Source organism: Hyaena hyaena, unplaced genomic scaffold (assembly GCF_003009895.1).
Source record: "Hyaena hyaena isolate Hyena2069 unplaced genomic scaffold, ASM300989v1 scaffold_171, whole genome shotgun sequence".
NCBI lineage: Eukaryota > Metazoa > Chordata > Mammalia > Carnivora > Hyaenidae > Hyaena > Hyaena hyaena.
This window is the reverse complement of record NW_024080803.1, coordinates 2490722-2517836: the sequence shown is the minus strand read 5'-3', so window position 1 is coordinate 2517836 and position 27115 is coordinate 2490722. Positions and strand designations below refer to the sequence as shown.

At 50.0% G+C, this 27115-nt stretch overlaps 1 protein-coding gene across 1 annotated transcript; it reads right to left on the bottom strand.

The window, feature by feature from the left end:
• Positions 1–97: 97 nt before the first annotated feature.
• ADAMTS15 (ADAM metallopeptidase with thrombospondin type 1 motif 15) lies at positions 98–27115 on the bottom strand. Its single transcript, XM_039240269.1, has 8 exons — positions 25940–27115; positions 13893–14025; positions 13222–13389; positions 12707–12990; positions 7017–7194; positions 5848–6029; positions 5567–5742; positions 98–3644 (listed from the first exon to the last, which is right to left on the bottom strand). Exons 1-8 carry the CDS (start codon positions 26894–26896, stop codon positions 2870–2872), a joined length of 2853 nt encoding a protein of 950 aa, XP_039096200.1. The 5' UTR covers positions 26897–27115; the 3' UTR covers positions 98–2869.

The window sequence follows — 27115 nt, the reverse complement described above, 5'->3', positions numbered from 1 at the left end:
ATCTATTGTAGCCCCACGGCTGGCACATCGTGTGTGTTCAGCAGATACAGGGGGATGTATGCATGGATGAGATGAAGTCACAGAAGCAGGACACTGATTTAAATACTTACAACTTTATTAGGAGCAGGCTGTCGTCCCCGCAGCAGCCAGCTCCCATGTATACACAGTATACACAGCCCAGCCAGTACCCACGTCCTTCCATCCTTCTGCAGCACGTGGAATGCAAAAGAACCAAACGCAAAGGGGGCTCTGTAAGTGACAGTGTCTAGTGCCTTTGGGAGCCAACTCCCAGGCTGGGAACAACCAAGCCCCTTGGCTCACCCCAGCCCCCTACTCCAGCACGGCAAGGTTCACAAGGTTGGACTCCTCCAATCAGTGCACACAAAGGGCAGAGGAGGCAGGGGGCTCCAGAGCCCAGATCCTTACTGATCCACACCCCATGGAGGAAGTTTCTGGAGCCCCCAGAATCTTCCTCCTCTTCCACAGACATGAGATACCACCTTAATTTTTTTTATCCCATCACCAGAAACCTGTACCTTGAGGCTTGTCTCTGCTCAGCCCTGGAGAGCATGGTTGGATTGGCAAAATGGTCAAGGATAAGACAAACCTCCCAAGTTGTCTTGGTCATACCTCTTTTAAAAAGGAAAAAAAAAAAAAAAAAGGAAAAAGAAAGACATCATGACAGAAAAGATCACTGAGACCCAGCTTGCGTCAGGAACAAGATAGGTTGTCCCTCCTTGAAGTAATTTGTAAAGCCGCCCTGCTAGGGGGGTCAGTCACCCCCCACTGATGGCAGCTCCCTTCCCTCCCACCCCATTCCCCTGCCTATTCTGCACACCCCCTGTGCCACAACCTCCTCGCTGAGGATGGGTGCACCAAGCACAGGGTGCAGTGCTATCGTCGGCTAGCGGGGGTCCACATCTGCCCTGGTGCCCTGGGTCCCCTTTGATGCTGAAGCCCCACAGTGTTTACCCATTCAGGGGGGGAAGATTCCTCCTCACTTCAGTCTTCGGAAGTGACTGCAGCCCTGCCTCAGAGATCTGCAGGCCCTCTGCCCCACTGGGGGAGCCTTGTTCAAGGGCTCAGCTCGGGGTTAGGCTGGAATTTGTAAAATCATCACAGAGGCTTGCCTGAATGGCTGGTTTGTGGGTTTGGGCTATTAGGGGAAGCCAAATAAAAGGATTGAACCCCTTTCCCAGGGAAGACACTTGCTCTGCTGTTACCTCGCTAAAAGCCAGGACATATTACCTGACTCAGAAGCAGAACCTCCCATCCCATGTACGTGCTGTATTTCCTCAAGAAATACCCTGCTTGACCAAAGACTCGCTAACCCCAGAACATCTTCCCACTTAGAGCTATAGGAAACACCCTGGTGTCTATATCCCCAACATGTCTCCAGGATACACAAGAGTTCCCATTGTGGCTGCCAAGGGCCTCTGGGTCAGGTCATTGATTCTTGGGGTCTCCTGAAACCTGTTCCCAAGGCACCTGAAGAGAGAGATCCTGTCTTCATATTTGGAGCCCCAGGGCATGACTGGCTGGGCTATGGGGAGCAGGACACCACGTACCACACAATCATTTTTGTGTCTGGGCAGCTCAGTCTACAGAGGACAACAGCCAGGTCTGCTGGAAGCACCAGGGTCACCACTGCCCCAGAGAGGGGCAAGCGTGGGTTCCCACAGAGCATAGCCTGAGGTAGCAAACGGTGAGCCCCGTTATCCAACTGCAATGCCACGTGATGTGCCCAAAGCCAGACCACATGTAGCTGTCTAGGTGAAAACCAACCTGCAGGCATGTGGATGTTCAGCACCCAGCCCTCTTGTGCACCCCCCATGCCCTTCTTAGTGGGGATAAGACCGTGGCCACCCTGAAGCTTCTCTGAGGCAATGCAGAGCCTAAGGCAGCAGCCCTATTTATACCTGCCTCTCTGAAGGAAGAAGCCATCAGAACTGGGGCCTCCTCTTCCCCATCCCAGGGTAACATTCCCCCAAAGCTCAAGCCCAGCCCCAGTGACACAGAACCCCCTAAGTCACTCTTCAAACTCCATGCCTTACCACAGAATCCATCATCCCTTGTATCTTGTTTTAATGGTCAGATCCCTCCTGAGGAAGGCAATAGGCTCCCTACTGACACTTTGTATCTATTTGCAATGCACCAGAGGGCATGTACTTGGAAGCCCTCCCACCAGCATGATACCCTAGACACGAGGAGAAGAGGTGGCTCTTGAGGGAGGGCCAGGAGTAGAAAGACAATGAGAAACCTCCGGACTCTCCCTACTTATATACCTCTTTTCAAACGGGGTGGCCCAGGCTCCAGTTATACCTAATCCCACTCTCCCCCCAGTTTTTGCCCACCCCAGCCATTTTTTATTATTCAGTCCTTGTCAGTCAGAAAGAAAAGGTGGGCTGACAGCACCATAAAAACCTGCCTTGTTCAGAAACGGCTTAGAGCCCCCGGGGCCACCTGAGGGTGCCAAGCTGCTGGGCCATGGCTCTTCCAGCAGCCTGTGGCCTCCCTGACGGGGGCCAAGGTCCCTGAAGTTCTTCCTGGGAGGTGCCCATCCTCCAGGTCCCTTGAAAACCGGGCCCGGCACCTCTGCCCAGAGCCCGCACCTCTCAGCCTCTCCCAGAGACTGGGCCCTGGAGGAGCCCAGCATGAGGTAGACTGTGCGTTAGTCACTTGGCTTCCCCCACCCAGGCCAGGGAAGAGGAGGAGACCTCTCACTCCCACCCCTGGTCCTTGTCCCTGGAAGCGGGTGACGTCATGACATGGACCCCCGACCACTGCCCTTTGCCCGTGGCTCCAGCTGGCCAGAACACTGGCAGCACCAACGCGGGGGAGAGTGAGGAGGAGAAAAGCATGGTCCTATTCAGCACGGCCTCAAGATGCAGAAGTCTAGCTCCTGGGGCTTCCGGCGCAGGTTGCACTGGTCCCGGGCCAGCAGCCGCCCTCCGGGGCCCAAACACTTGAGTGGACGCCTCTTAAATCCCCGGCCGCAACTCTTGGAGCAAGGCGACCAGGCCCCGACCTCCCAGGTCGGGCAGGGCTCCCCACAGGCTCTGGTTTCCACTGGCCGGTGGGCTGCATCACAGGCAGATGCCACACGCAGCCCCGGGGGACCGCGACAGTCGACCGCCCGCTTCTGCAGGCCGCTGCCACAGCTTGCAGAGCAAGGCCCCCAGCTGCCTGCCACCCAGCGTGCAGGGGGCCTGTCGCCCTGCTGCTCCACCTGATTGGAGAGGCTGAGGACGCTGTTGTGGAGCACAGAGGGGCCCCGGGGGTCCTTGGGGTGGGAGGCCTTGTCTTCCCGAGGCTCCTTGGGCAGATAGAAAGAGTAGCGGACCCGGGGCGGCGTCATCTTGCCCACAGAGAGGACCTCCACGGTAAGGGGCTCCAGGATGGGCCGGGAGGCCTGCAGGCTCTCCACCGCGGTCCCGGTGCCGCTGTAGCGCAGGAGGCTGCCCTTCACCACCAGGTCCCGCTCCACTGCCGACACTACGAAGTGCCCGTTGAGCAGGTACTTGCCTTGGCTATTCTTCAGGGCCAGGTAGTTGTCATCTCCAATCAGCCCCTTGTAGCCACGCTGGCGGATGTCGATGCTCGAGGCACCCGCAGGGATGGCCACCACGAAATTGTAGCCATGCCTGTGGTGAGAAAGGGGATCATGTGTCAGACACCTGCCTGGACATAATGCCCTCGTTCCCCCTCTAAGGTCATAGCGAATTCCCCTTTCACAACCCCTGCAGGAGGTCACCAAGACGGCAGAGACTGCTCAACCACAACGCGGGAGGTCAGGGGGGCACACGAACTGAAAAGGCAGTACCTGAGATTGTCACCACGTCATCTAAAGCGACATACACTAGCCAGTGTAGGGGCGGAGAGAGAATCCCAAGCAGCCTCCAAACTGTCAGCGCAAAGCCCAACGTGGGCTTGAACTCACAAACTGTGAGATCATGACCTGAGCCAAGATCAAGAGTCAGATGCTTCACTGACTGAGCCACCCAGACACTCCTACATGGTGGTAGATTCTAAGGCAGTTTAGAGTAAAGCACAAGTTTTGGAGCCAGACCCATCCCTACCACTGGCTTAGCTGTTGGCCTTGGATGAGTCACTTAGCCTCAGTTGCCTCACCTGTGAAATGGAGATCATAATCACACATACCTCGTTAAAGCACATAAAGCCTGTGGCATAGTCCCACCCAGTAAGCACTCTCTGTATATTAACTGAGAATGAGGAGGAGGTAGGGGAGGGGCAGAAGACAAGGCTTCAGTCTCTGCGCCCAAGGCTGGAGCTAGACGCAGTGAGACACACTGGCCTTGGAGTCAGGCACCCACTTGAAGCCCTGGCACGGACACCATATCCCTGGTGGCTCAGGCAAATCATTCTCTCTGGGTTCTAGTGTCCTCACCTATACAGCGAGGGGGTCAAGCTAGGTAATATCTAAGGCTCCTTCTAGCTCCACTAGTCTATGAAAGGAGCACCTGCCATTTAGCCAGCGAAGCAAGTCTGGGGGTGATTACCTTTAATTTTTGACTTGGCACCCCCTGCAGATCCCTGTGAACGCCACCCAACTGCAGTGCCCCCATTCCCAGAAAAGTTGTCCACCTACAGGCCCAGCAGAGGGCACTGTGTCCAGAAGCAGCAGTTGAGACTCCTGGACAGCCATCTAGGCATTTCTATCACAGCACCTTGTCTCCCACATTTTCAGAGCCAACCATAGCCCTGCTCAACTGAGACCTCAGGGACTCTGCTTGCCCCAGCTCCTTCTGGAGCCTGGAGCAGGACTTCCCAAGGAGCACGTTCCCCCTGAAAATAAAAGGGAATGGCCCAGACCTCAGAAAGCTGGACTCCGGAGATGGGAATAGGAGAGGCATAGAAACATTTCTTCACCTGACCCTGCACACATCTCCCAGGAAGGGAGAATCCCTCAGTCCTAGCCACTCACTCTACCATTTATTGACATTCTTACCTCAATTTCATCCCTGAGGCCAGGGCCTCAGGCTTTAGGGAGACTGGCTCTCACATTTTGTCTCCAGGCTTGTTTTGTGTTTTGTGATCATCATCATGAACATTTAGTGAGCATTTATTATGCACCAAGTACTACACTAAGCATTTTACTTAGATTGACACCTTAATCTTCACAACAGCACAACAGGAAATATATTCATGTCATGCCCACTATACAAATGAAGAAATCCAGAATTCCAGAGATTTTGTCACATGCTCAAGGTCATCCAGAAAATGGGTAATTGAGATTTCAACACCGGTCAATCTTACTCTAGAACTCCAGATAGACCATAATGATTCTCTGCCATCTCCCTACCATCTCCTGTTCAGTGGTGGACTCCTCAAGCCTTCATCTCTGTTGACTGGTTGGATGGATGGATGGATGATGGATGGATGGATGGATGGATGGATAGATGGATGAATATCATACTCGCAGAAGAGTCTGAGTGGCCTCTACAGCAAGGGCACTGCCCATTTACCCCAGTCTAACCCAAGCTTCCACCACCTGGGGGCAGCTCCACTCAGCCCTCTTCCCTCTGCTCCAGGACCCAGAACTCACATGGGCTTGGTGAAGAGGCCTGTCACCTTCTTACAGCTCTTGTTGTCACCCCCACACACTCCACACTTGTCAAATTTCTTCTTGGAGCCCAGGTTCCCGTCGCAGCCAGCCTTGATGCACTTGCCTTGGACACAGACTGAGGTGGAATCAGGAGTGCATGGTGTACCATCCACCACCTGCAGTGCCCCCAGGATGGGGAGAAAAGGAGAGAAGTGTGGCTCAGCCGGATGCATCCCAAAGACTTTGTCTCTGCTTTGGTCTCCTGCCCCAGGCTCACTCACCTTGGGTGCCAGCACGTAGAAGTAGCCGGTGCCATTGGCTCGGCAGATGAGCTTGCACTTGTCCCGAGGAGAAACACCTGAGTACTTGGGCACCCACGCCACGGCAAGGGTGAGCCGGTTGGTGCTGTGGTTGTAGCCATTGAAAGCCTCACATTGCTCCTCCCGGAAGCTCTTGCCTGAAGCTGAGGAGGGAGGAAGCACATGCAGGAAGCTAAAGGGAGGGGCGATGGGGGAGAAGGAGGCCCCTCCCCAGGGTGCTCAGTGCCTGTGGTCTTCAACACGTCTTACCCTCATGTGAGTTATCCTCATCACTGACACCACCCCTTCTCAAAGAACTAAAGCAGGTTAGGACCAAAGGATGCTGGTCACAGCTGATCATGCTTCCCCCAACCAATGGGCCGCCTTCAACTCCCTCCATAACAGGTATCCTAAACAGTCTGGAGCTATAAAACCCTTCAGCGGTCTTTGAAACTATTTTCAGAATGTTGTTAAAAGAATAAAATAAATTACATCAATGACAAACAATACCAATTATATTGATATACAACTATCAATATACATTGAAACATATTTGTGATATGTGTGCTTCCTTGTTAGCCCATTACACAACAAGATTCAATAATGAATCTAATAACCACTGTCATTTTCAAGTAGTGATGAGAAGAAATTCCATTCTGAGAAATGGCAATAACTGAAATGTCACATGAAGATACCCAAGATTCCTACTGGAGACCAAGTTGCGGGTAGTGCTACTAGTATTGTACTTTGCTGTCTAAAAGAAATAACAATTTTAGATAGAAAGATTAGTAAAAACTATACTAAACTTCTAATTGAAGGAAATGATAAATTTTAAATTTAAAAAGGCTGGTGAAAACAGAGATGACCCCTTAATTAACTAAGGGGACATCTCTGTGTGCCATTCCCTTGGGCCACTTAGCCCAGCAGCCTAAGCACGGGGAACAAAACATCCCTGCCCAAGGGGAGTGGGTGAAGAAATGATCCCAAGAGGAATCTGCTCCCCGGCACTTCCAGACCTTGCCCTAGGGGATAGAATCTTGACTGCAGTCAACCTGCAGCCATCAAGTATCCAGAGTGTGGGGGATGAGGGAGGCATGCCCCCCAGTGTCAACTTCCCCAGGAGCAGGCCACCCCTGCCCTCTCCTCCTCACCTGAACTGGGGCAGGGCTCCAGGTTGCAGGATCGGTATTTCACCCTCACCCCCTCGCAGTACTTGCCCCCGTTGGCAGGGGTGGGGTTGCTGCACTGCCTCCGGGCCAGCTGCACGCCTCCCCCGCAGGTGCGCGAGCAGGGGCCGTAGGGCTCCCATTTGGCCCAGGAGCCATCCACCTATGAGAAAGAGTCCGTCATAGTCCTGCAGGGGTGGGGTGCACACCCACACCACGAGCCTGCAAAAGGGCTACACGGGTACAGCCCCCACCATCCCATCCCGTCCCACCAGAATGAAGTCCCCCATGGATCATGAGGGGAAAATGACAAGCAAATGGTCAGCGTCCACACAGCACCTGCACAGCACTCTAACCCGGTCATTAGCAAACGCCAACTGCACCCAGTTATGAATGAGGCCACTCAGAAGAAAAGCCACTTTGGGCTATGGGGTCAGGTAGCCAAGTTCTGTCATCACCTCTGCCCTCACCACATGGGTGGTCTTGAGCAAGGGGCGAAACCTGCTTAAATTCCAGGTGCTTCATCTGCAAAAATGGGGCCAATAATCCTCAGGTGTGAGATCAGACAGATTTAAATGATGCAACATGTATGAAAATTCCTAGCACTGTGCTTGCCGCTGAGCAAGAGTTCAAAGTTTCTCCTTACCTATTGTTAGTGTAATGACAAGAATCTCTAAATCTAAGACAGGGCAGGCCTCCAGCCTTGCCAGGAAGCCTTGTTGCCATAGATATTTGAATATATTTTTTTTTGTAAACGATGCATAATCCAGACTCCTCTCCAAACTAGACTTAAGCAGATCTTAAGCTCAATCAGGCTACATTTGAGAAAGTTTCACTCCAAGAGGTTTTAACGTTTATACTCAGAGGAAATGAAGATAGGAGTCTACAAAGCAATCCTAAAACTCTGTTTGGCTTCGGGGTGAATTAGGCAGTGTTGTTTCATTTTTCAAGAGGGTGGAGAGGGGAGAGAAACTGTATAGTCTTCATTATTGTTTTTCTTAGGATGCCAGTAATGCGAGTTTTCATCCCCTGAACACACATCAGTTGGGCAACAGAGGAAGCGGCCTCGTTGTACAAGCCTGGGATTAAAATGCTCTCATACATCATCCAAAGTGATTAATCCGCATGGAGCTAATCAGGAACTGGCTGCATGTAATCTAAATACTTTAACTTAGGCATACATGCAGCAGTTATTCTCTCGGCCCTTCTGTCGGCTAGCTTTTGCTTCACTGAGTCAACACGTCTCTCATCCAGTGGAGGAAACACTTACTGTTAGTCTTGCTTCTTCCTCCAACTAGCACCCCACCTCCTTCTGGCTTTTCACTTCCTAAGAGTCTCTACATTCGCTCCTTCCACCTCCTCCCTCCTCAGTGCCCTGCAATATAGGTTTTGTCCCCATCACACCTGGGAAGCTGCTCTCTCAAAGGTCTGACATGACCACTAATAAACTGAAGAGTCAGTGCCTAGACCTCATTTTCTCCCGTTTCCCTTCAGCACTTAACGTTGTCTCTGCAGCTTCTGAGATGCTGCTGCTGTGGTTTTTAACCCGGCATCACTTCTTCCACCCGCCTCCTACAGAAAACATTCATCCCACAAGAAACGCTCCTGCTGTGCGCCATTCATTCACCAAATAGCTGTTGAATTCTTACTCCATGTCAACACCACGTGCATCAAATCCCTGCCCTCAAAATGACTGCATCCCAGCAGGGAAAGATAGACAATAAAAATAAGCCTGGGCGTATAGTGTCAGAAGGGGTTAAATGCAGGCAGGGGGGAGAGAGTGGTGGGGAGGGCCTTGGTGAGGTGGGCCGCTCTCCATTACAGGGGGGTCATGGAGTCTTCACTGCAAATGTGACAGTGGTGCAGAGGAGGATATATAGGAGGACAAGAATATTCTAGGCAGAGGGAGCAACGCAAAGTTCCTGAGGAGGGATGGGCCTGGAGTACTCCAGCATCACATGAGCAGAAGAAGCAGAAGCTGAAGGCAGAGATACAGCTCACTCATTCTGAGCACTTAGAGTGAAGCCCCTGAAGGGTTCTGAGCATGTGGCATGACCTGACTTACATTTTAAAGGATCCCCTGGCTGCTATGTTGGGAACAGTCTGTGAGGAGTAAGACCAGCGGCAAGGAGATCAGCTAGCGTGCCAAGAGCAAGAATCCAAGGGAGAGTTGACGGTAGCTTGGCATAAGGTAATAGAAGATAAGGTGGGAAAAAAATGGTTCAATTCTGGATCTATTTCGAAGATAGAGTCAACAGCCATTGCTGAAATATTAGATGGACGGATGTGAGAGAACAGAGGGTTGGCACGAGCAATGGGAAGATGGAGTTGCCAAAGCAGGTTCAGGACAGATGATCAGGAGCTTGGTTTTACAGATGTTATGTTTAGGATGCTTATCGGAATGGAGAAATCAAGATTCAGCGAGGCATGCAAGTCTGTAGTTCAGGACACAGGTCTGAGCTGGAGATACACATCTGGGACTCTTCAATGTATCAGTGTAAATGATACTTAAAGCCACTGCTCTAAACGAATCACCTAAGAAGTCAGTGTGGATAGCGACAAGGGCTAAGGACGGAGAGCTGGAATGCCCAACACTGTAAAAACAAGAGTATGAGGAAGAGCCAGTGAAGGGGACCAGAAGGGGCAGCCAGTAGGGAGAAGGGAAACCAAGACACAGTGGAGCCTGTGTTCCCAGGAGAGAGAGTAATCAGCTGTGTCAAATGCTGCTAACAGGTCAGACAATATGAGGAATGGTAATCAATCACTGCCTTCAGCAGCGTAGAGGCCATTTGGCGACCTTAGATAGAGTTATTTTTAGAGGAATAGTGAGACTGAAAGCCAGATTGGAATGGGTTCCAGAGAAAAATGGCAAGACAGGAACTGGAGAGAGAAATTTCATACCACTCTTTCCAGGAACGTTGTGGTAAAAGGAGTCAGAGAGATAGATTGTGATTTATGGAGAGGAAGTAGGATCAGGAGAAGTTTTATTTAAGATGGGAGGAATTATTGCAAGTTTGTATCCTGATAGGAAGCATTCAACTCAAGAGAGGGGAAACCTGACACTGCTGGAGAGAGAGGGAAGAATTTATGGAGCATTTTCCTTGAATAGAGGAGATACTCTCCTAAGCACAAAGCGCTACACTGGGCCCCATATGAGAGTAGGAGCAGCTCATCCATTACAAAGGAGGAAAGATAGAGATTACAGGCACAGAAGCAGGACAGACGGTGGATGTGGTGGTGGGAGTTGGTGGAAGTTCCCTTCTGATTACCTGATTGCTTCTTTTTCCTTAATGAGATAGGAAGAAAGGTCACGGGCAAAAGGGGAAATGAAAAGAAAGCGTTGGTAATGGCGGAGAGATGCGAAGGTGTTACATAATCATGCAGGACGTTGGGAGGCCGAGTGCAGTAAAGGAAATAAAATATGATATGACTCCTGAGCAACATTACAGGCCCACCTAAGTTGTTGGGTCATTATTTTAAGTTGAAACCACTTAGCACAGTTCCATGTCTTTCTCCAGCCCTACTCACCTCCACCAGCACATTTGAGTAGGTGAGAGTTGGATTCCACCAGGACAGTGGCATATCTTTGTGAGTACAATGGAGAGAAGCAGGGGCATGGGAGCCATGAGTATATATGAAAGAGTGATTTTAACAATGGACTATGGAATTGCAGCTCAAGAAGAAGGTTAGTGAGGGCACAAGAAGAGCAGGTGGGACTGAAGAATTGCTGGAGTCCAAAACTAGAGAGCTGGACAACAGAGCCTTGGGGGTCAGAGTGTGATTCTTGCAAATGAGATCGGGGTGGGGGGTGGGGGAGGACCAGGGCTGTGTGATCAGTAAGATAAGCTTTGTGCTTTGACCTTGGCTGATTAGGGCAGCGTCCTCTATGAAGGGCCAACAAAGAGACTGAGGATATGGTGGATGTTGCTGCTCATGGACTGAGAATTCCAGAAAGACTGTGGAAAGACTGTGGTTCGCAGATCCCATTTCCTATATCCAGTATCCTCTTGGGCAACGTCTTGATCCTCCAGATTCCTCTTCCCAAGAGAAGGAACTGGCAGTGGCTGGCCTGTCCTCAGGACCTTCTGGTGGTCAAAGTAACCCCAGACTAGCCCCAAACTATGCCCCCAAAGATGTTTCCCATAGAGCTCTGGCCTGTCCACTCCTTCGGCTTGCCCTACCTCCCTGACTTTGCTCCATCTCTGCCTGTTGAGACCCTCCCCATTCCTCAAGGCTCTCTCCAAATCTGACCTCCTCATCAAAGTTTTTCCAGACCCCCCCAATCATCATTAATCTCTCATTCCTTATTCCCCCATGACATGTTTTCATTCTATCTTAAACAGAATACACACCTCTCTGGGTCTTGGATAACAGTGACATTTCTAGCTTCCCTACTAGCCTGTGAGCCTACTGAGACACAACCCATGTTTTATTTCTTTTACTGACCATGACACAGTATCCCACACTGTTCTCCGAATACAGTGGGGGTGATGCCTAATAAATGGCCAAAGGCTTAATTAAATATATGTTCCCAAAACATAGAATAAGATTTTACATGATTGTGTACCAAACCCAGCTCAGGGAAACTGACAAAGTACTGGCAAATGCTTTTGTATTATATTCCCCCCCCCCCCCCGCCATACATAAAACCCCAAGGCAAAGCCCTCTGCAGCCGAGACAAGGATGGAGAAGGGACCATCATCCCCAGGATTCAGAAAGAGTATGGACTGCTTATTCCTGTCGGACAAAGTCCTAATCCCTTTGGGACCCCACCCCCAGACCGGAAGAATATACAGTTTTTATTACATTCAGAGAATATGTGGGGTTTTAAATTTGTTCTTATTCAACTGTTATTCCTTTTTACCAGGAAAAACACTTTTGCTCAGTTATGTTTCAGCTTCAAAAAACAACCACGACAGAAACTTGGTTTGGGATGTAGCAAATTACTGAAGCTTGCCCAAAGGTCTGTGTCCTTTCAGTTCTGAGCCTGGTTCACTTCTGGCCCAGAGCTCCCTGGAAACAGAACACACTCAGAAATAGGTAATACGAGCACCTGGGTGGCTCAGTCAATTGAGTGTCAGACTTCGGCTCAGGTCATGATCTCGCGGCTCACGGGTTCGAGCCCCATGTTGGGCTGTGTACTGACAGCTCAGAGCCTGGAGCCTGCTTTGGATTCTGTGTCTCCCTCTCTCTCTTCCCCTCTCCCACCCATGGTTTGTCTGTCTGTCTCTCTCTCAAAAATAAAATAAACATTAAAAAATTTTAAATAAAGAATTTAGAGTGAGTGCTCAATAAATTTAGTCATCACTATCATAAAAAAAAAAAAAGAAAAGAAAAAGAAATAGCTGATAAGAGGAGGCTGGAAGGAGCCAACAAGTAAGGAATGCCTGATATCCAGTGTTTGGCTTAGGGTTCAGGGCTCCTCCCCAGGTAGAATGAGGCACAGAACTCAGGGCTGGGCCCCCTTACTCCACATGAAAGACTCCTCACATGTCTGAGGCTTCACCAAGTTCTCTGACCTACCATATCAGAGTCAAGAAGGTGATAGGACCACAGAAAGGTAAACGGAGGCACAGTGCAGTGATGTGATACAAATACGGCCACACAGCAAACTTGTTCCCGCTGGAGGCCTCCGAGTCCACCCTCTCCCTCCCGCGCAGCTCCAGCACACTCACCTTGTACTTACTGAGGTTGTGTCTCTCCACACAGGTCCCTTTGAGGCAGAACTTGCCCTCACCGCAGCTGGTGCCATCTGCCCACGGGAAGTGGCGGGTCTGGCACACCATTTGCCCCTTTGCTTTGCCGGTGCACCACAGTTTGGTGCAGTACTGCATGTAGGGACAGGGCTTTGAGCCCACACCAAAGGCAAGCTCACACTGTTGGCTTAGGCTGTAGCTGGCACCTGGCGGGTCCTCAGGCAGGGCGACGGGCTTGCTAGGTTGATCCAGGAGGCAGTCACCTGCAGGGAGACCAGGACATTCATCAGAGATGAGTTGAGAAAGGTGGAGCTCAGCCGGCCATGAGTCTGGATGATAGGGAGACACTGAAGCAAGAGTCCGTGGAATGGCCCCCCTGAGAGCCCAGATCCGTGGGGCCACGCACATCTTAGGTAACAGGACAGGTGCAGAGAGGTAGCGAGCACTCACTCCAGTGACAGCACCAAAGCCCCCCCTCTGTTGCACCCGCTTACCATGCCCACTGTCCAGGAAGTCGGTGATGATGGCAGCGCTGCAGGCCGACCAGGGGCTGGCGCGGTCAATCTGGATGAGTGTTGGCGACATCATGTGGTTGGCTCGGAGTTTCCCAAACACCTCCTCACACACCTTCACGTTGTCATGGGGCATGTTGAACACGTGGCCTGTGGGGTGAGGCGAGAGGACTCAGAGGGCAGAAGGATGTGGGCTATGCCGTTTGAACAGGAGGGGGAGGGCAGTTCGGCTGAGGAAGCTAGAGAGCCCATGTCAGCAGTCTTCAGGCTGGCCATTTCTACCTAGTGACAGACTCACTGCTTCGCCAATGGTAAGATGGTGTTCGTGTGTTCTCTGTCCTGTCCGTCAGGCTATGGGCTCAGTGGGAGCAGCAATGTATCTAATATATTCTCCCCTTAGTGCCTCATTGATGAGATACTCTGATTGCTGAGTCAGACAATATCGCTGGCCAACTAGGCTGGAGCAATTGGAAAAAATAAAACCAAGTGATGGCTAAGACAGACTCTGACCCTAAGAAAGGATTCCTAGGGCTTCAGGACATGAGTAAACAAAGACAGATGTCTACCCCATGCCCAAACCACTCAGGCCAAACCCGGAAGGACCCCGGAGGGGTGCTCTCCTCCCTCTACCCAAGAGTACCCTACAGCCTTACCCAGCTCATGGGCAGTGGTGAAGGCTGATGGAAGCCCATCATCCTCGATCACAGAACAACTCCTCTTGGGGTCGCACATAGTGCCCACATCAGCCATGCCCAGCGTGTCACAAGTGGTGGCCCCACACAGGTCCTGTCGGGGTGTGGGAGAAGCAAGAAGCCAGGCAGAAATTAGGAGGGGGTACATAAGGGGCCTGGAGGAAAGAAAAGGCATCCTGGGATGTTCCAGCTCATCCCCACTCCCAGACTAACCAAGCCCAGCACCTTCCTAGCCAGGTCCTTTCTCCCAGGGGGTTGCAGGGCTATGCACAGAATCAACATGGTCTAAGGGAGGAGGCATCGGGAAGAAAGCTCTGTGGCTCACTGGGAAGATTCTATCCAAATCCTACTCACAGAGATCCTGCGGGAAGAAATTAGGAAGTACAAACTTAAACTACAAGGTCATTGCTTTATGAGACAGACTTCCAAACCAGAAAATGGTGACTCCCACAGCAGGGTGAGGTTCCGGTCATGGCTAACTGAGGCAGGTGGGGGTGGAAGGCAAGGGTGTTCCTCATCCAGAGTCAGCTCTGAGTAGTCTCGGTCCTTGCTGAGGGACCGGACAACCATGAATTAAGCTCAGATTCTCAGCCAAAGGGTCATGGGCCAAGGACCCACCCAAGCCAGAGATTTGGGAAGAGGCAGAGTGAGGCGGATACAGTCTCCTATCCAGACATAGCTCAACTGGCTACGGAAGTTCAAGGGGACCACTGGCTCAGTGGCTGCTAGGAAGAAAAAAATAAATTAAACGAATTGCCACCTAAGACAGTCCCTCTTTTTCTGTACTAAAACTTGCAGCAGAAACTAGGACTTCCTGCAACGACCCTGATGGGAAGCACTTCCGAGATGGATATCTTAATAAACTTGAGCATTGTGGGCCAGCAATGCACCTACATAACTTAAGAGCCCAGGAGTTGGAAACCGGATAAGATACTTAATCACAATAGAGAAGACACTGTTGAATCAGTGATACTGGTATCCTCTTCATTACATCTTTGTCTTCATTCACAGTTTACAAGAAACTATTACCTGTATCATCTCATTTTAATCCCCAAGACAGTGTTAGGAGGCAGATACATTATTATTACCTATTTGTCAAAGGTGAAAACTGAGGCTCGTGCTCACAGTTGGTCTCGGCAATGATTTACTAAATGCTGACATCGTGTGTGCACTTAACATGCATGACCTTACTTAATCCTCACAACATCCCACTGGAAGAATGACTGCTATTATCACCTTCCCCAAACAAGGAAGCAGAAGCTCAGAGAGGCCCCAGTTGCAGAGCAGAAATGCACACTGGGGTCTGTATGACTGATTATCAGCACTCTTCGCACCACATCACAGCTGACTGCTCAGCAGCAACTAAGTGAACTCTCAGGAAAGAAAGAGTTGTGTGTGTTCTCCGTGGGAGCCCAGGTGTTCGCATAAACACACCCAGAGCTGTTCTCAATTTTATTTTTCTTTAGGGCTGTATGCACGTGCGTGTGCATGCACATGCTGACGGTGGGGAACAGGTGGGCAACAGAGTTGGTGGGGCTAGGGGGCATAAGAGGAAAAGTGGTCATAGTACAGAAAATCAGCAAAATTTAATCCAGAGCATTCCAAAGTTTACCACCTGAGCAGTCAAACTTGGCTTCCCACGGTCAGGTGATAGTCACACTCCCTAATGAGTGTTAACTCTGGCCAAAGAACTGAGAGGGTGATCAGACTCCAGAGTACATGGGTCAGCCATTAGTGGTGCACGCCTGGCCTTGATCTGCTGTTCTGGGCTCACAGGTGGCACGTCTGCCATTTCTGGGAACCCCTCAGGATGAACCTCAAATTCCCTCTCTTCCGAGTGCTCTTCCCTTTCCAAAGGCTCACCCTTCCAGAAAGTTCTCCTTCCCCCAGAGTTCTGAGACCTAGAAGAGAACTTCTATCAAAATCTGGAAGGGGAAGTTCACCTGACAAGCTGTTTAGGGAACACAATCACTGACGAACAGGACGCGGTCACACAGATCAGCTTGTGAACACAGGCAGGAGGAGGTAGGGGACAAAGAAGGAAAGAATGGCATGGGAGGGGGAGGGAACTGGGCCCATTCATCCTCAGACACTACAGTACAGCATCCCCACTAAGGCAGGAGTCTCTGAAAATTCTCATCTAGTGGTCACAGCCCATAGGGGGAGCCTGTAGGACAAACGTGACACCACCTGGGGCCACCATGCACATTCACCACTGGCTTTGTATAAGAGAAAGGGCATGGGAACAAGAACAGAGACTCTGGTCCTGGCCCCACCACTAAGTAGATGTGTGTCTTGGGGCAAGTCATGTCTCTCCTTGGGCCTCAGTTTCCTCCTCTGGGGAAGGACCAGTTCTCAACTAGAAGCTAGCCTGGACCAGTGCCTTAAGCCTCTACTCCCTTCCGGACCCCAGGGTGCAGAGTCCCTTCTGGCCCTCTAGGTTATGAAAGGAACACACACAATGATAGACTTCTAGAATGGAAAGAACCCTAAGGATGATCTTGTCTACTAATCTATGAAATGAACTCCCAGAAAAGTGAAGGTCACCCACGTGGACATTCAGAATCCCATCCCCTGCTCTGCTCAGTAGAAATGGTGAGGCTGACATCTCAGACTGGGGTCTAGGCGGCCACTGAAACGCCACTGCCCAGCAGCCCGCCTCTGCTGCTGGAAGGTCCTTAAAGCCAAAAGCCTCTGTTCCTCTTTGGGAGGGTGGATTCTCTCTGGAGCGAAGACATGCACATGCAGCTGCAGGCCCTTCCTGGCCAGGAGCAACCTGTTCTTTCCATCAAGAAATCCCAGTTTCCCTGGATCAAACAAGAGGAACAAGGAAGGAGCCGGCAGATTTCCTGAGGGTCAGGGTGTAGCTGAGAGCAGCAGGCTTGCAGTAACCAGTGTCTTCATTGTGGGAAGATGCAGCTGTTTGGGGTCAGGGGCTCTGCCTTTCCCTCTTCCCACAGCCAGGGACTCCAATGAAGAATCGCTGGATCTTAGTTCTTTGAACGCCTACAGGCGGGTGTGCAGGGCTCAGTAGTGCCTCATTTGTGGCACTGAATGTCTCCACCCTTCTCGAATGAACTCAGTTGCACTCAGGTTGCTTTAACCTCTTCAGCTCAGGCACTTGTCTCCAGAAATGGAAACTGTTCTGGTTCCTTCTGCTTGAAGGGTGGAGGCGCTTCCCACCCAGCCCCGACCTGCCTTACTATTTCTGATAATTTGCCATTTCTCCTTGAAGCTGCGGCTGCTTTTCCAGATGACCCAAGAATCATCTTTGCCCAGAACCTGGTCTTCTCAGGTTATTGTTTTCTAACTGTACCTTTTCATAAAATAATTTAGGGTTGGAGCCACAACTTGAAAGCAGGAACCTTGCAGTGGCCCAATCCACACTTACCATGCTTGCCCCCTCCACACCTCACCAGGCCTCCCCGTGGCCCTCCCTCCAACCTCCTCTCATTTCTCTTGCCACATACTGAAATGCTCATATTTTCCAGCAGTACGGGTGGACGACCCACAAAAATCAAGTGCATTAGCTTTTTTTTTTTTTTTAATGTAGCAGGAGATATGTGTTCTCATGTAGCCAACTTCCTACTCATAATGAACTCCTAAGCATGTGGGCCAGTGTTCATCTGCATGGCCACAACACAGCATCCAAGTATTATACTCACACAACTTGAGAGCCAACCTCTTGCTCTGTAGACGAGGAAACTGAAGCGTGTGAACTAAGATTACTCACTCAAGGCCACACAGCTATTAACTAAAGAATGAGCTACTGAACCCGTGCCTTTTGACACCAATGCCAGCAGGGGTCTTGGGTCTGAACCACAGCACACTAGTTAGGATAGCATAATTACTGTTAGGGAAAATTCACCCTGAGCTAGTATTAATACTGTGCCTTTAGCTTTTTTCCCATCTGAATCTCTGGCATGCATCACTGTACTTCCTCATCCAACCCTAATTCTACCTCTGTTTGTAATCCCTAAGCATGGGAGGGCCTTGTTTTGCTAGAAGAAGAAAAAAATCTAGCAATTCTGGGTGTCCGGGCAATCGGACTAGGGATGCCTGCTGAAGAAGAGAACCCACTCTGGAAACATCTATCAGCAGAGTGGATTTCGCTAGAATATCAATTCCTCAAGATGTACAAAATGGTATTACAATGGGAGATCAAGGTAACTAAGACCAGAATTACCTCAATGTGGAAGAAGAGAAATCGAAAGCTCGCAGGAAGACCAAGCTTTTTCTGGAAATTATCAGTCCAGGAGAGGATACTTCTCGAATACAAAGTTAATAGCTAACACTTACTGCATTGCTACTGTGTGCCAGACACCTTTCTAAGAGCTGTCCTGTATTAGCTTATTGAACCTGTCCAACAGCTTTATAAGGGAGATGCCATTGTTAGGCCCCATTTTACATTTTACATATGAGGCTCAGAGAAGGTAAGTTACTAGCCCAGGGTCAGTGAACCCAAGGTCAGACAGGAAGGGAGGGGCAAAGTGATGGCTGAAATCCAGAAGTGCCGCCTCAAAGCTGAATGCTTTCCCTGCATCAGTACTGCCTCCAGAGAATGAAGGGGCTGAGGAATCTCAAGATGGCAAGACGGCCCAGCCCATACCCTCAGCCCCCAAAGCACAGGTTGGCCACTGAATAGGGAGAGGCCTGGGAGAGGCCCGGGGAGAGGGGAATGGCAGGATTAAGTGCCAAGAGTACTATTAAAGCGGCGTCTGCACCCCTTTCCTGGTTGAGCAAGCTCCTGGCTCCTTGCCCCACACCTGCACTGACACACTGACCCCGTCCCTCCTGTGCACCCTGTCTGCTGGCTCCTTGCTGGGGCCTCTTCTTTCTCCAGGGCAAAAGCTGATGGCAAAAAGCCAAGAAGAAATGCCAAAGAACCTGACTCCTCCCAAGCCTGCAGCCTGACAGCTGAAAATGCTGGATTAATGATCCCCAGGAAGGGAGGTGAACTACCTAAGCTACACGCAGTCCATTCTAATATCAGTATCTTCCTCCCATGAACACATACTGAACAACGGCAGCATGCATGGCCCACTGGAGGGGCTACAAAGATACAAAAAAGTCTTTCTTGGCGGGTTCACTTATTATTTTTTTAAACAATTCATTGTCAAGTTAGCTAACATACAGTGTATACAGCGTAGTCTTGGCTTTGGAAGTAGATTCCCATGATTCATCGCTTACATACAACACTCAGGGCTCATCCCAGCCAGAGCCCTCCTCAATGCCCATCTCCCATTTGCCCTACCCCCATCAACCCCCAGTTTGTTCTCTGTATTTAAGAGTCTCTTTGGTTTGCCTCCCTCTCTATTTGTAACTTATTTTTCCTTCCCTTTCCCTCTGGTCTTCTGTTCAGTTTCTCAAATTCCACATATGAGTGAAAACATATGATATCTGTCTTTTTAAAAAAATTTTAATGTTTATTTTTGAGAGAGAGGGAGACAGAGCACAAGCAGTGGAGGGGCAGAGAGAGGGAGACACAGAATCTGAGGCAGGCCCCAGGCGCTGAGCTGTCAGCACAGAGCACAACATGGGGCTTGAACTCAGAAACTGCAAGATCATGACCTGAGCCGAAGTTGGCTGGTTAACCGGCTGAGCCACCCAGGTGCCCCTGATATGTGTCTTTTTCTGACTGACTTATTTCACTTAACCTAATACCCTCTAGTTCCATCCTCATCTGTTGCAAATGGCGAGATTTCAATTCTTTTTCATCACTGAGTAGTATTCCATTGTGTATACCTACCGCATCCTTATCCATTCAACAGTTGATGGACATTTGGGCTTTTCCCATAATTTGGCTATTGTTGATAGCACTGCTATCAACATTGGGGTTCATATGCCCCTAAAAATCAGCACTCCTTGCTTAAAGGAGTTTACAAGTCAGTGGGAATGGCAAATGCCAAGTCCATGGTTTCCACACAAAAACAGACATGTGTTAACTGTACTTGCAAGTGCAATGAGACAGAATGCTTTAATACAGGGCTATCCCAAATGTAGGTTCTGACAAAGGACCCGTAGGTATTTATTCAACAACAACAAACATACTGAGGGATCATGAAAGTAGTGACGACAATAGCTGCCATTAACTGGGTGCCTATTCTGGAACACTCAGTAATGTATCCTTGATAATGCCTATATGTTCAGTACCACTGTCATCATCATTATCCTTCTATGGATAAGGAAAGTGAAGTTCAAGTGGCTGACTCGTTCAATAACCGTTGCTAAAAGTCATGTGGCAGGACTGAGACTCAACTCTGCCTGACTCCAAGTCCATGTTCTTTCCATTGTGCCATATAACCAAGACCAGGCATCAAGGCAAGGCATGGGTAAGCACCATGAGTGACACAAACAGCTACCAAGAAGTTCAAAGGTAGGATGAGAGCAAGACCAAGGAAGGAGAAAACCTCATCTGCCTTCCTGTCTAAACCAGTGTTCAAGAGAAAGAAAGAAAAAGACTCTGGTGCACATTCCTCCTGATGTTTATAGCAGCATTGTCTACAAACCCAAATTATGGATACAGTTCAACTGCCCAGCGACTGATGAATGGATAAAGAAGACATGGTGTATACATACAATGGAATATTACTAAGCCATCAAAAAGAATGAAATCTTGGCATTTATAGTGACATGGTTGGAGCTAGAGAATATTATGCTAAGTGAAATAAGTCAAAGAAAGACAAATACCATATCACTTCATTCATATGTGGAATTTAAGAAACAAAACGAACAATCAGAGAGAGATAAAGACTCTTAATTATAGAGAACAAATTGATGGCTACCAGAGGGGAGAGGTGTGGGTGGATGGGTTAAATAAGTGACAGTGATTACTGAGTGCACTTGTGATGAGCACCAAGAGTTGTATGGAAGTGTTGAATCACTAAATCATACACATGAAACTAATATTACACTCTCTGTGAACTAAGTGGAATTTAAATTAAAAAAAAATATATTCTGGTGCACATTCCTTCCTCCAAACGTCCTTCCCCATCCTCCACTGTTAATATCGGCTTCCTTTTTGGTATAAGTAAAAGAAGGAGGGAGAAGAGCCATCACTTCCAAGTCTGAGAGCAACCATATTCCACTCCTTCCTCTCCCTTCCCTTCCTCCCTCCTCCCTCCCAGAAGTAGTGTTCAGTTTCCATTCAGTGATAAAGATTTACAGACTCTTAAAAACCAAAACTACAGATGCCTCTCTTTGCTAACATCTTCCAAGGCCCGACTTCCAAAAAGATTCTGACAAAATTAGGACTCTCTTTATTGTATTAAGAGATACGTGTAAAATACATATTATCATATTATCAACTTTTTAATTGAACACTAAATTTCACTGCCATATGGCAAGTCATTTATTATAGAAACTACTAGCCTCTATCTCAAATGAGGCTCCATAGTGCTGTTCCACTCTACACAGTATAGAATACATGTACATCCCTCCCACAAAACACAGTACTACTCAAGGCCAAAACAAGAAGGTAAGCACCAAGCTGCAGACTAAGAGGCAGAAAGGTGAGGACATGAATGAAGGAAACAGAAGAGAAGAGAAAGAAGGCAAGCAGCCTGCCCTGGAGAATCTCAAAGGAAGAGAAACAAGAGTGCAGAAAAAATGGTGAGGGGATGAGAGGGGGAGGGAATGGCATACAGTCATACTAAGTGCAACAGAATAGGGGCACCCAGGTGGCTCAGTTGGTTGAGTGTCCGACTTCCACTCAGGTCATTATCTCATGGTTCATGACCTCCAGCCCCACATGGGGCTCCGAGCTGACAGTGTGGAGCCTGCTTGGGATTTTCTCTCTCTCTCTCTCTCTTTCTCTGCCTGTCCTCTGCTCATGCACTCTCACTCTCGAAATAAATAAATTTGAAAAATAATAATAAAAATAAGTGCAACAGAATAAAGTAAATGAAGGAATAAGCAGGCAGAAAACCCACAAATTCCAAATCCTAAAAAAAAAAAACAGTCTGTTCAAAGGAGAAAATGTTACAAATAGCAAAACAGATGGTGGAATGGAGGAGAGGGCCTCCTGCAACACAGGAAACACGCTTCCTTTCCCATCACCACCAGCTCCCAAGCCCAGTACCTTCTTGCCACCTGTCCCTCGTCCCCTTCCCTCAGAGGGCCTCCCTGTCTCCAGTCACGAGAAGAATGACCCCCCACTGAACTTCCAACATAGTACCCATGCCTCCCCCACGGCACTTAACACACCCTAGTGTAATGAGCTGTTTCCCTGTCAGGCTCCCAGATACGCAGTGAACTCCTGAGAGCCAGAGACCACATCTTAATATCTGTACCCCACACCCCAGGACAGTACCTGGAAATAACAGCTGCTCAATAAGCATTTTAAAAATGTAGAATAAATTAATGAGAGCTAGTCTGACACAAAATTACCCAAATTGCAGAGGCATCGGAGGTTAAGGGAGAGAAGACCGAGGGAAACGCAGTCCTACTGAGCCCCAGCACCAAATACCTCATTCCTGCTGCCCAAAGCAACAAGAAGCCACTGAAACTTGTCTTCTGATGGAAATGAATGTCCACCCAGAAAGGCTGGCTCTCATTCTCCGCAGATCCTGGTTCCCATCCCGTGCTGACCTCGCCCTGCTGTTACGAGTCTGGAGATGGATTGCTTTGCAGAATCAGATGGACACTTCTTCTCTAGGAGCAAGGGCTGACTCTGAATCTTTAAGTAAACTCCTCAAATGGTCAACATACTTGTTGTATGATCAATTCTTTTCTTTCTCCTTTGAGCACAGCAAAGGCTCCTCCCTGGGTCATGTCTTTCCAGTGTTTTGATTTCAACACCCCACACCCCTCCCTCTGCCCGCTCAGAGGACAGCAGCTCTCCCCACAGCCTGGCTCAGACTTGTTTGCATGCACAGCAACTCTGACGCGGGTCAGCGCGGATGCTCTGGTGCCTGGCAGTCCCAATGCTCCCACTGTTCCCCTTTCAGTTACCTGGCACCTGGAGCTCTACAGGAGCTGTTCTCGCCTTTTCCTCACAAGAGGAAGTACAGTCGGACCGAGCCTAACCCTTCCCTGCTCCCTCCCTGTGTACTATCAGTCAGAGTCACTAGCCATTTTTCAGAATTTTCTGGGGGAACCAAGGAATAGGTGACTCTAAAAATGTCTGACAGTTCAGGATCCATCATAGACCAAAGGTGATTAACAAAATAAGCACATTTCTAAAAACTTATTATCCAAACAAACTATATAGAGTTGACCCTTGCCCGATATGAGGGTTAGGGGCCCTGACCCCCATTGCAGTCAAAAATCCACACATAACTTCTGGCTCCCTAAAAACTTAACTACGAATACCCTACCATTGACCAAAACTTACCAGGAACAGTCAATTAACACATATTTTGTATGCTATATGTATTATACTCTATTATATGTGTACTATATGTACTCTACTGTACTCTTACAGTAGAGTAATCTAGAGAAAAGAAAATGTTATTAAGAAAGTCATAAGACAAAATCCATTTAGGGTCCTGTACTGTATTGGAAAAAGTCCACCTGTAAGTGAACTCATGCAGCTCAAATCCGTGTTCAAGGGTCAACTGTATATATTTATCTTCATGGAAGTAAATATATATATGTATGTATGTATGTATGTATCCTCATTTTAGTTTGAATAAGCATTGCTCACACCAACATTACAATAATCAGGGAAGCTCATATCCGACTTAGAGGATTACTACTAACCCTTACAAAGTAAAACACAAGATTCTCTTGCATTGGAGTGCAGGAGGAGACTCCCCCAGGTTCCCAGAGACTGCATCTGCCTTCATCTACAAAGAGCAGCTGCACGCTCATGTTCTCACCACATACTGTACCTTCCCCAGGGGAGTTCAGGAATGAGCAGTTCCTAAGACCCCAAGAATGCGGCAGGCCCTGAAGTCTGCTGGCAAGGAGGCAACAGAGAGATGTTTATTTGAAAGCATTGAGCACATACCTGGATGTTAGTCCTGCCAACACAACCTCCCCACTTTCTGGCTTCGCCGTCTAGACGCCTAAGAGAAAGACAGCTTCCAAAATTCACATCTTGCATATCATTGCTTCTGACCCAAGTGGCCATGCGTCTTATACCCATTATGCATGGTTAGCATAGCCCCTGGGTCTAGACACACCAGTGACAAACAGAAGCTGTCATGCTGCTTGATTGCTTCCTCTTTAAAAGACGAATCCTTCTGATGGTGTAGCTCATACTCCCAACAGGAGTCCTCTTTCTAGGGCTGGCCTCAAAAGTCAACCTTAGCCACTAAGTGGCATAGACTGAGATCTGTTACGTTAGAAGCAGTGAGTGACCTCCACAGGGGCATCCCAGGTAGCAGATGGGCCAACAGCTGCTTTGCCCATTAAGATATCCTGTTCTTGGCCTTTGCTTTTCCCCCCCAGCAATCTGACTGCCGAGTTGGTCTGTGTGCAGAGGTTGAAGCCACCTCCTCTGCAATTTCCCCATGACTCAGACAGTGTGTGCAGGGGCCGGGCAGTGGCAGCTCTACAGACCTCAACTGGAAGAATGAGTGCAAGGAAACAGACTCAGGCCAAAGACCTCCCTAGAGGAACCAGGTGGTGGGAGGAGAAGGCTGGGAAAGGAGGAAGTTCAATTCCAGGAGGGGACAAGTGGTGCCAAATGGGTTAGTGTGGAAGACTTTAGCTCCAGCCTGGTGTGTGCCAGTGCAGCTCTGAGTGGCCTTTGGAAACAGTGGAGAGTGAGAGCCCCATGGGTAACCAAGGATTCTGGGCCATTCCCAGAATGATGTGCTCATGACAATATCAAAACAAGAGCATGGCACCGATTCAAGTTGCAACCCCCAAAATCAGAGGAAGCAGGTCACTTGGATGCCCCTCATCCTCCCAGTCCCATGTATCTGAGAAATTTCAAGAATCCAAGTCTTCACGGTACCCAGGCACCACAATACCTATGAATGCAAACTTTCATAAAGCCATAGCAAAAAACAGAGGTGCTTCTGTGATCTGACCATCTTTCCATTCCCAGCACCTTTCCAGTCCTGCACCTGGGGTCTCCAGATGCTCTTTACTAAGCTTACACCACTTGCATACTGCCAGGGGCAGAAGCTGGACCCCTACAGTCAAGTGCAGTCATCAGAAGTTTCAGTGAATCAGTGTCATAAGCAACCCCGGCTGCTCTGCTCCGTAACAGACATCAGGGCAAATGGGTCACCCTTGGCCAACAAGGAAATGGGAAAATTGAGAGATTTTTCCCAGCTCAGCTCCAAGTGAAACTCCACTTGAAACTCCAGGCTCCAAACAGGTGCTCGATCTAGATGGCCTGCTCTGAATGGACTGGAATCCCCTCACACAGAAGGCAGGCCCAGCACAGAAGAGTATAGGGAGAAGCAGCAATGGAGGAGGGAAGGCTCCCAGTACTTGAGTCTGTCCTTTTCATTTCAACCCACAAAATACCCCAATTGATTCCTTTCATCCCAGTCCAAGTTTTCCAGGCTCAGGACACAGGATAACTGAACATGTTACCCAGAAGAAATGTAGCCAGGCTCCGAACTGGAACGCTTGCATCACCTTCCAGTTTTACAAGAAGAGAAAAGAAGCCTCAGAAGAACTGTCTGAAGGGATTTAGATGCCCTGGTTGAACAGGGGCGGACCTTTCCCCGACCCCTCCAACACCATCCTCAGAGCGCCTCCTATCTGCCTTGCAGACACACTGCGGGTCCGGGGCGGCAACTTCCTGGGTTCCGGCCCCTCGGCGCCTGATCTAGGAGGCGCTGATTGGCCGCGCCAGACCAACACCTTCTGAAGCAGCGGGCGCTCCTCCGACAGCCCACGTGCATCCAGATGCACGTGAGCCGAAGCTCCACGGAGCTTAGGAGCGGACTGTCCCTGTTAGATCCAAAGTGGGAAGCGGGAGAGATCAACAAAATTTTAACCCGGGGTCACCTGCTCGGCACAAAGGGCATTTGGAGAGCTAAGGACGGTGGCCCTAAGAAAATGGAGCTGTCTGGGTCCAAAGAGGTGACAGATCAACTCACCTGCCTGGTGAAAAGGATGGCTGTGTCCCAGTACTCGGGGTGTTTGTCACTCACTTTATTCAGCTTCTTCTGCCAGGCGCAAAAGTTGCGCAGCGTCAAGGCCGCGTTGCCCGTGACCTTGGGCCCAGCGTCGCGGTCTCCGAGAAGTAGCACCTTGACTACAACAATGCTGATGGGGTTGAGGATGCTGGGATGGCGGTAGAGTCGCGCCGCCGTGGCCAGCAGCGTCAGCAGGTAATGCTCCAAGTCTGCGCCGTGGAACTTGACCATTGACTCGTCTGCCACCACCAGTGTCTCCACGTACCGCGGGATAGACACGAAGCGCTTGGAGCGCCCGGACCTGCGCCGACCGCGACTCTCTCCTAAGCTGGTCCCCCGCGGCTTATAAGGGTCCAGCGCCCGCAGGATGGCGGGGTTCCAGCCTGAGGCCACCCCGCAGCGAGAGGTGGGATCTCCGGCAGGCCCACCGGGGGCGCCTCGGCGCTGGAGGAGGTGTGCGCCCTGGCTGTTGCGCTGCACTGCCTGCGCGCTGGCGTTGGGCAGTGGACTAATGACATACTCGGCGCCTCGGTAGCCAAAAGCACCGCGTAGACCCCCGCACAGGCTCACAGCGGCGAAGGAGTCTGGTTCAGCGTTCACGTCCCCAGAGTAGAAGCAACGTCTCAAGTGTGGAGAGCTCCCGGTGAGTCCCGGGAAGGGGACGCCCAGATGCTCAGTGGCGAAGGCGGGCGCCAGGAACTGAGCATCTGGAGTCAAGTGTAGGTAAAAGTCCTCCTGAAATGCTGTGATCTGAAAAATGAGTCCCTGGTGCCCGGAGTCCTCGGGACCCCTCCGGTAGTAGTGGCGGCCGTTGATGTCCGGGTCCAGTCGGATGGGAACCACCACCTCCTGCTCTGGCTCTGCTGCACCAGTGGGTCCCCCGGCGAGAGCCAGGGTTAAGATGCCCAGCAGAAGCATGGCGCCGGGCAGCGCACGGCCGCACTCTCAGAAGGGCTCGGCCCGGCTCCCGGCTCCCAGCCGCCGGCGAGTCTCCCTGCAGCCGGCACTCGGCAACCACCAACGCTCCGGGGCAGTCCGCAGCTCCCAGAAAGCCGAGCAAAGGGAGAGAGACTCCTCCCAGAGCAGTGAGCGTGCACTCAACAGCCCGCGCCTCCTACCTGTGCCTTTCCAAGCAAA

What these genes read in the sequence shown, in the direction of transcription:
- ADAMTS15 (XM_039240269.1), bottom strand. Translation starts at nt 26,896, where the DNA reads ATGCTTCTGCTGGGCATCTTAACCCTGGCTCTCGCCGGGGGACCCACT. An exon ending in CACCACTGCCCATGAGCTGG is followed by an intron (nt 13,390 to 13,892) that starts GTAAGGCTGTAG and finishes CTCACCCCACAG; the next exon opens with GCCACGTGTTCAACATGCCC. An exon ending in TCTACGTGCTGGCACCCAAG is followed by an intron (nt 5,743 to 5,847) that starts GTGAGTGAGCCT and finishes GGGGCACTGCAG; the next exon opens with GTGGTGGATGGTACACCATG.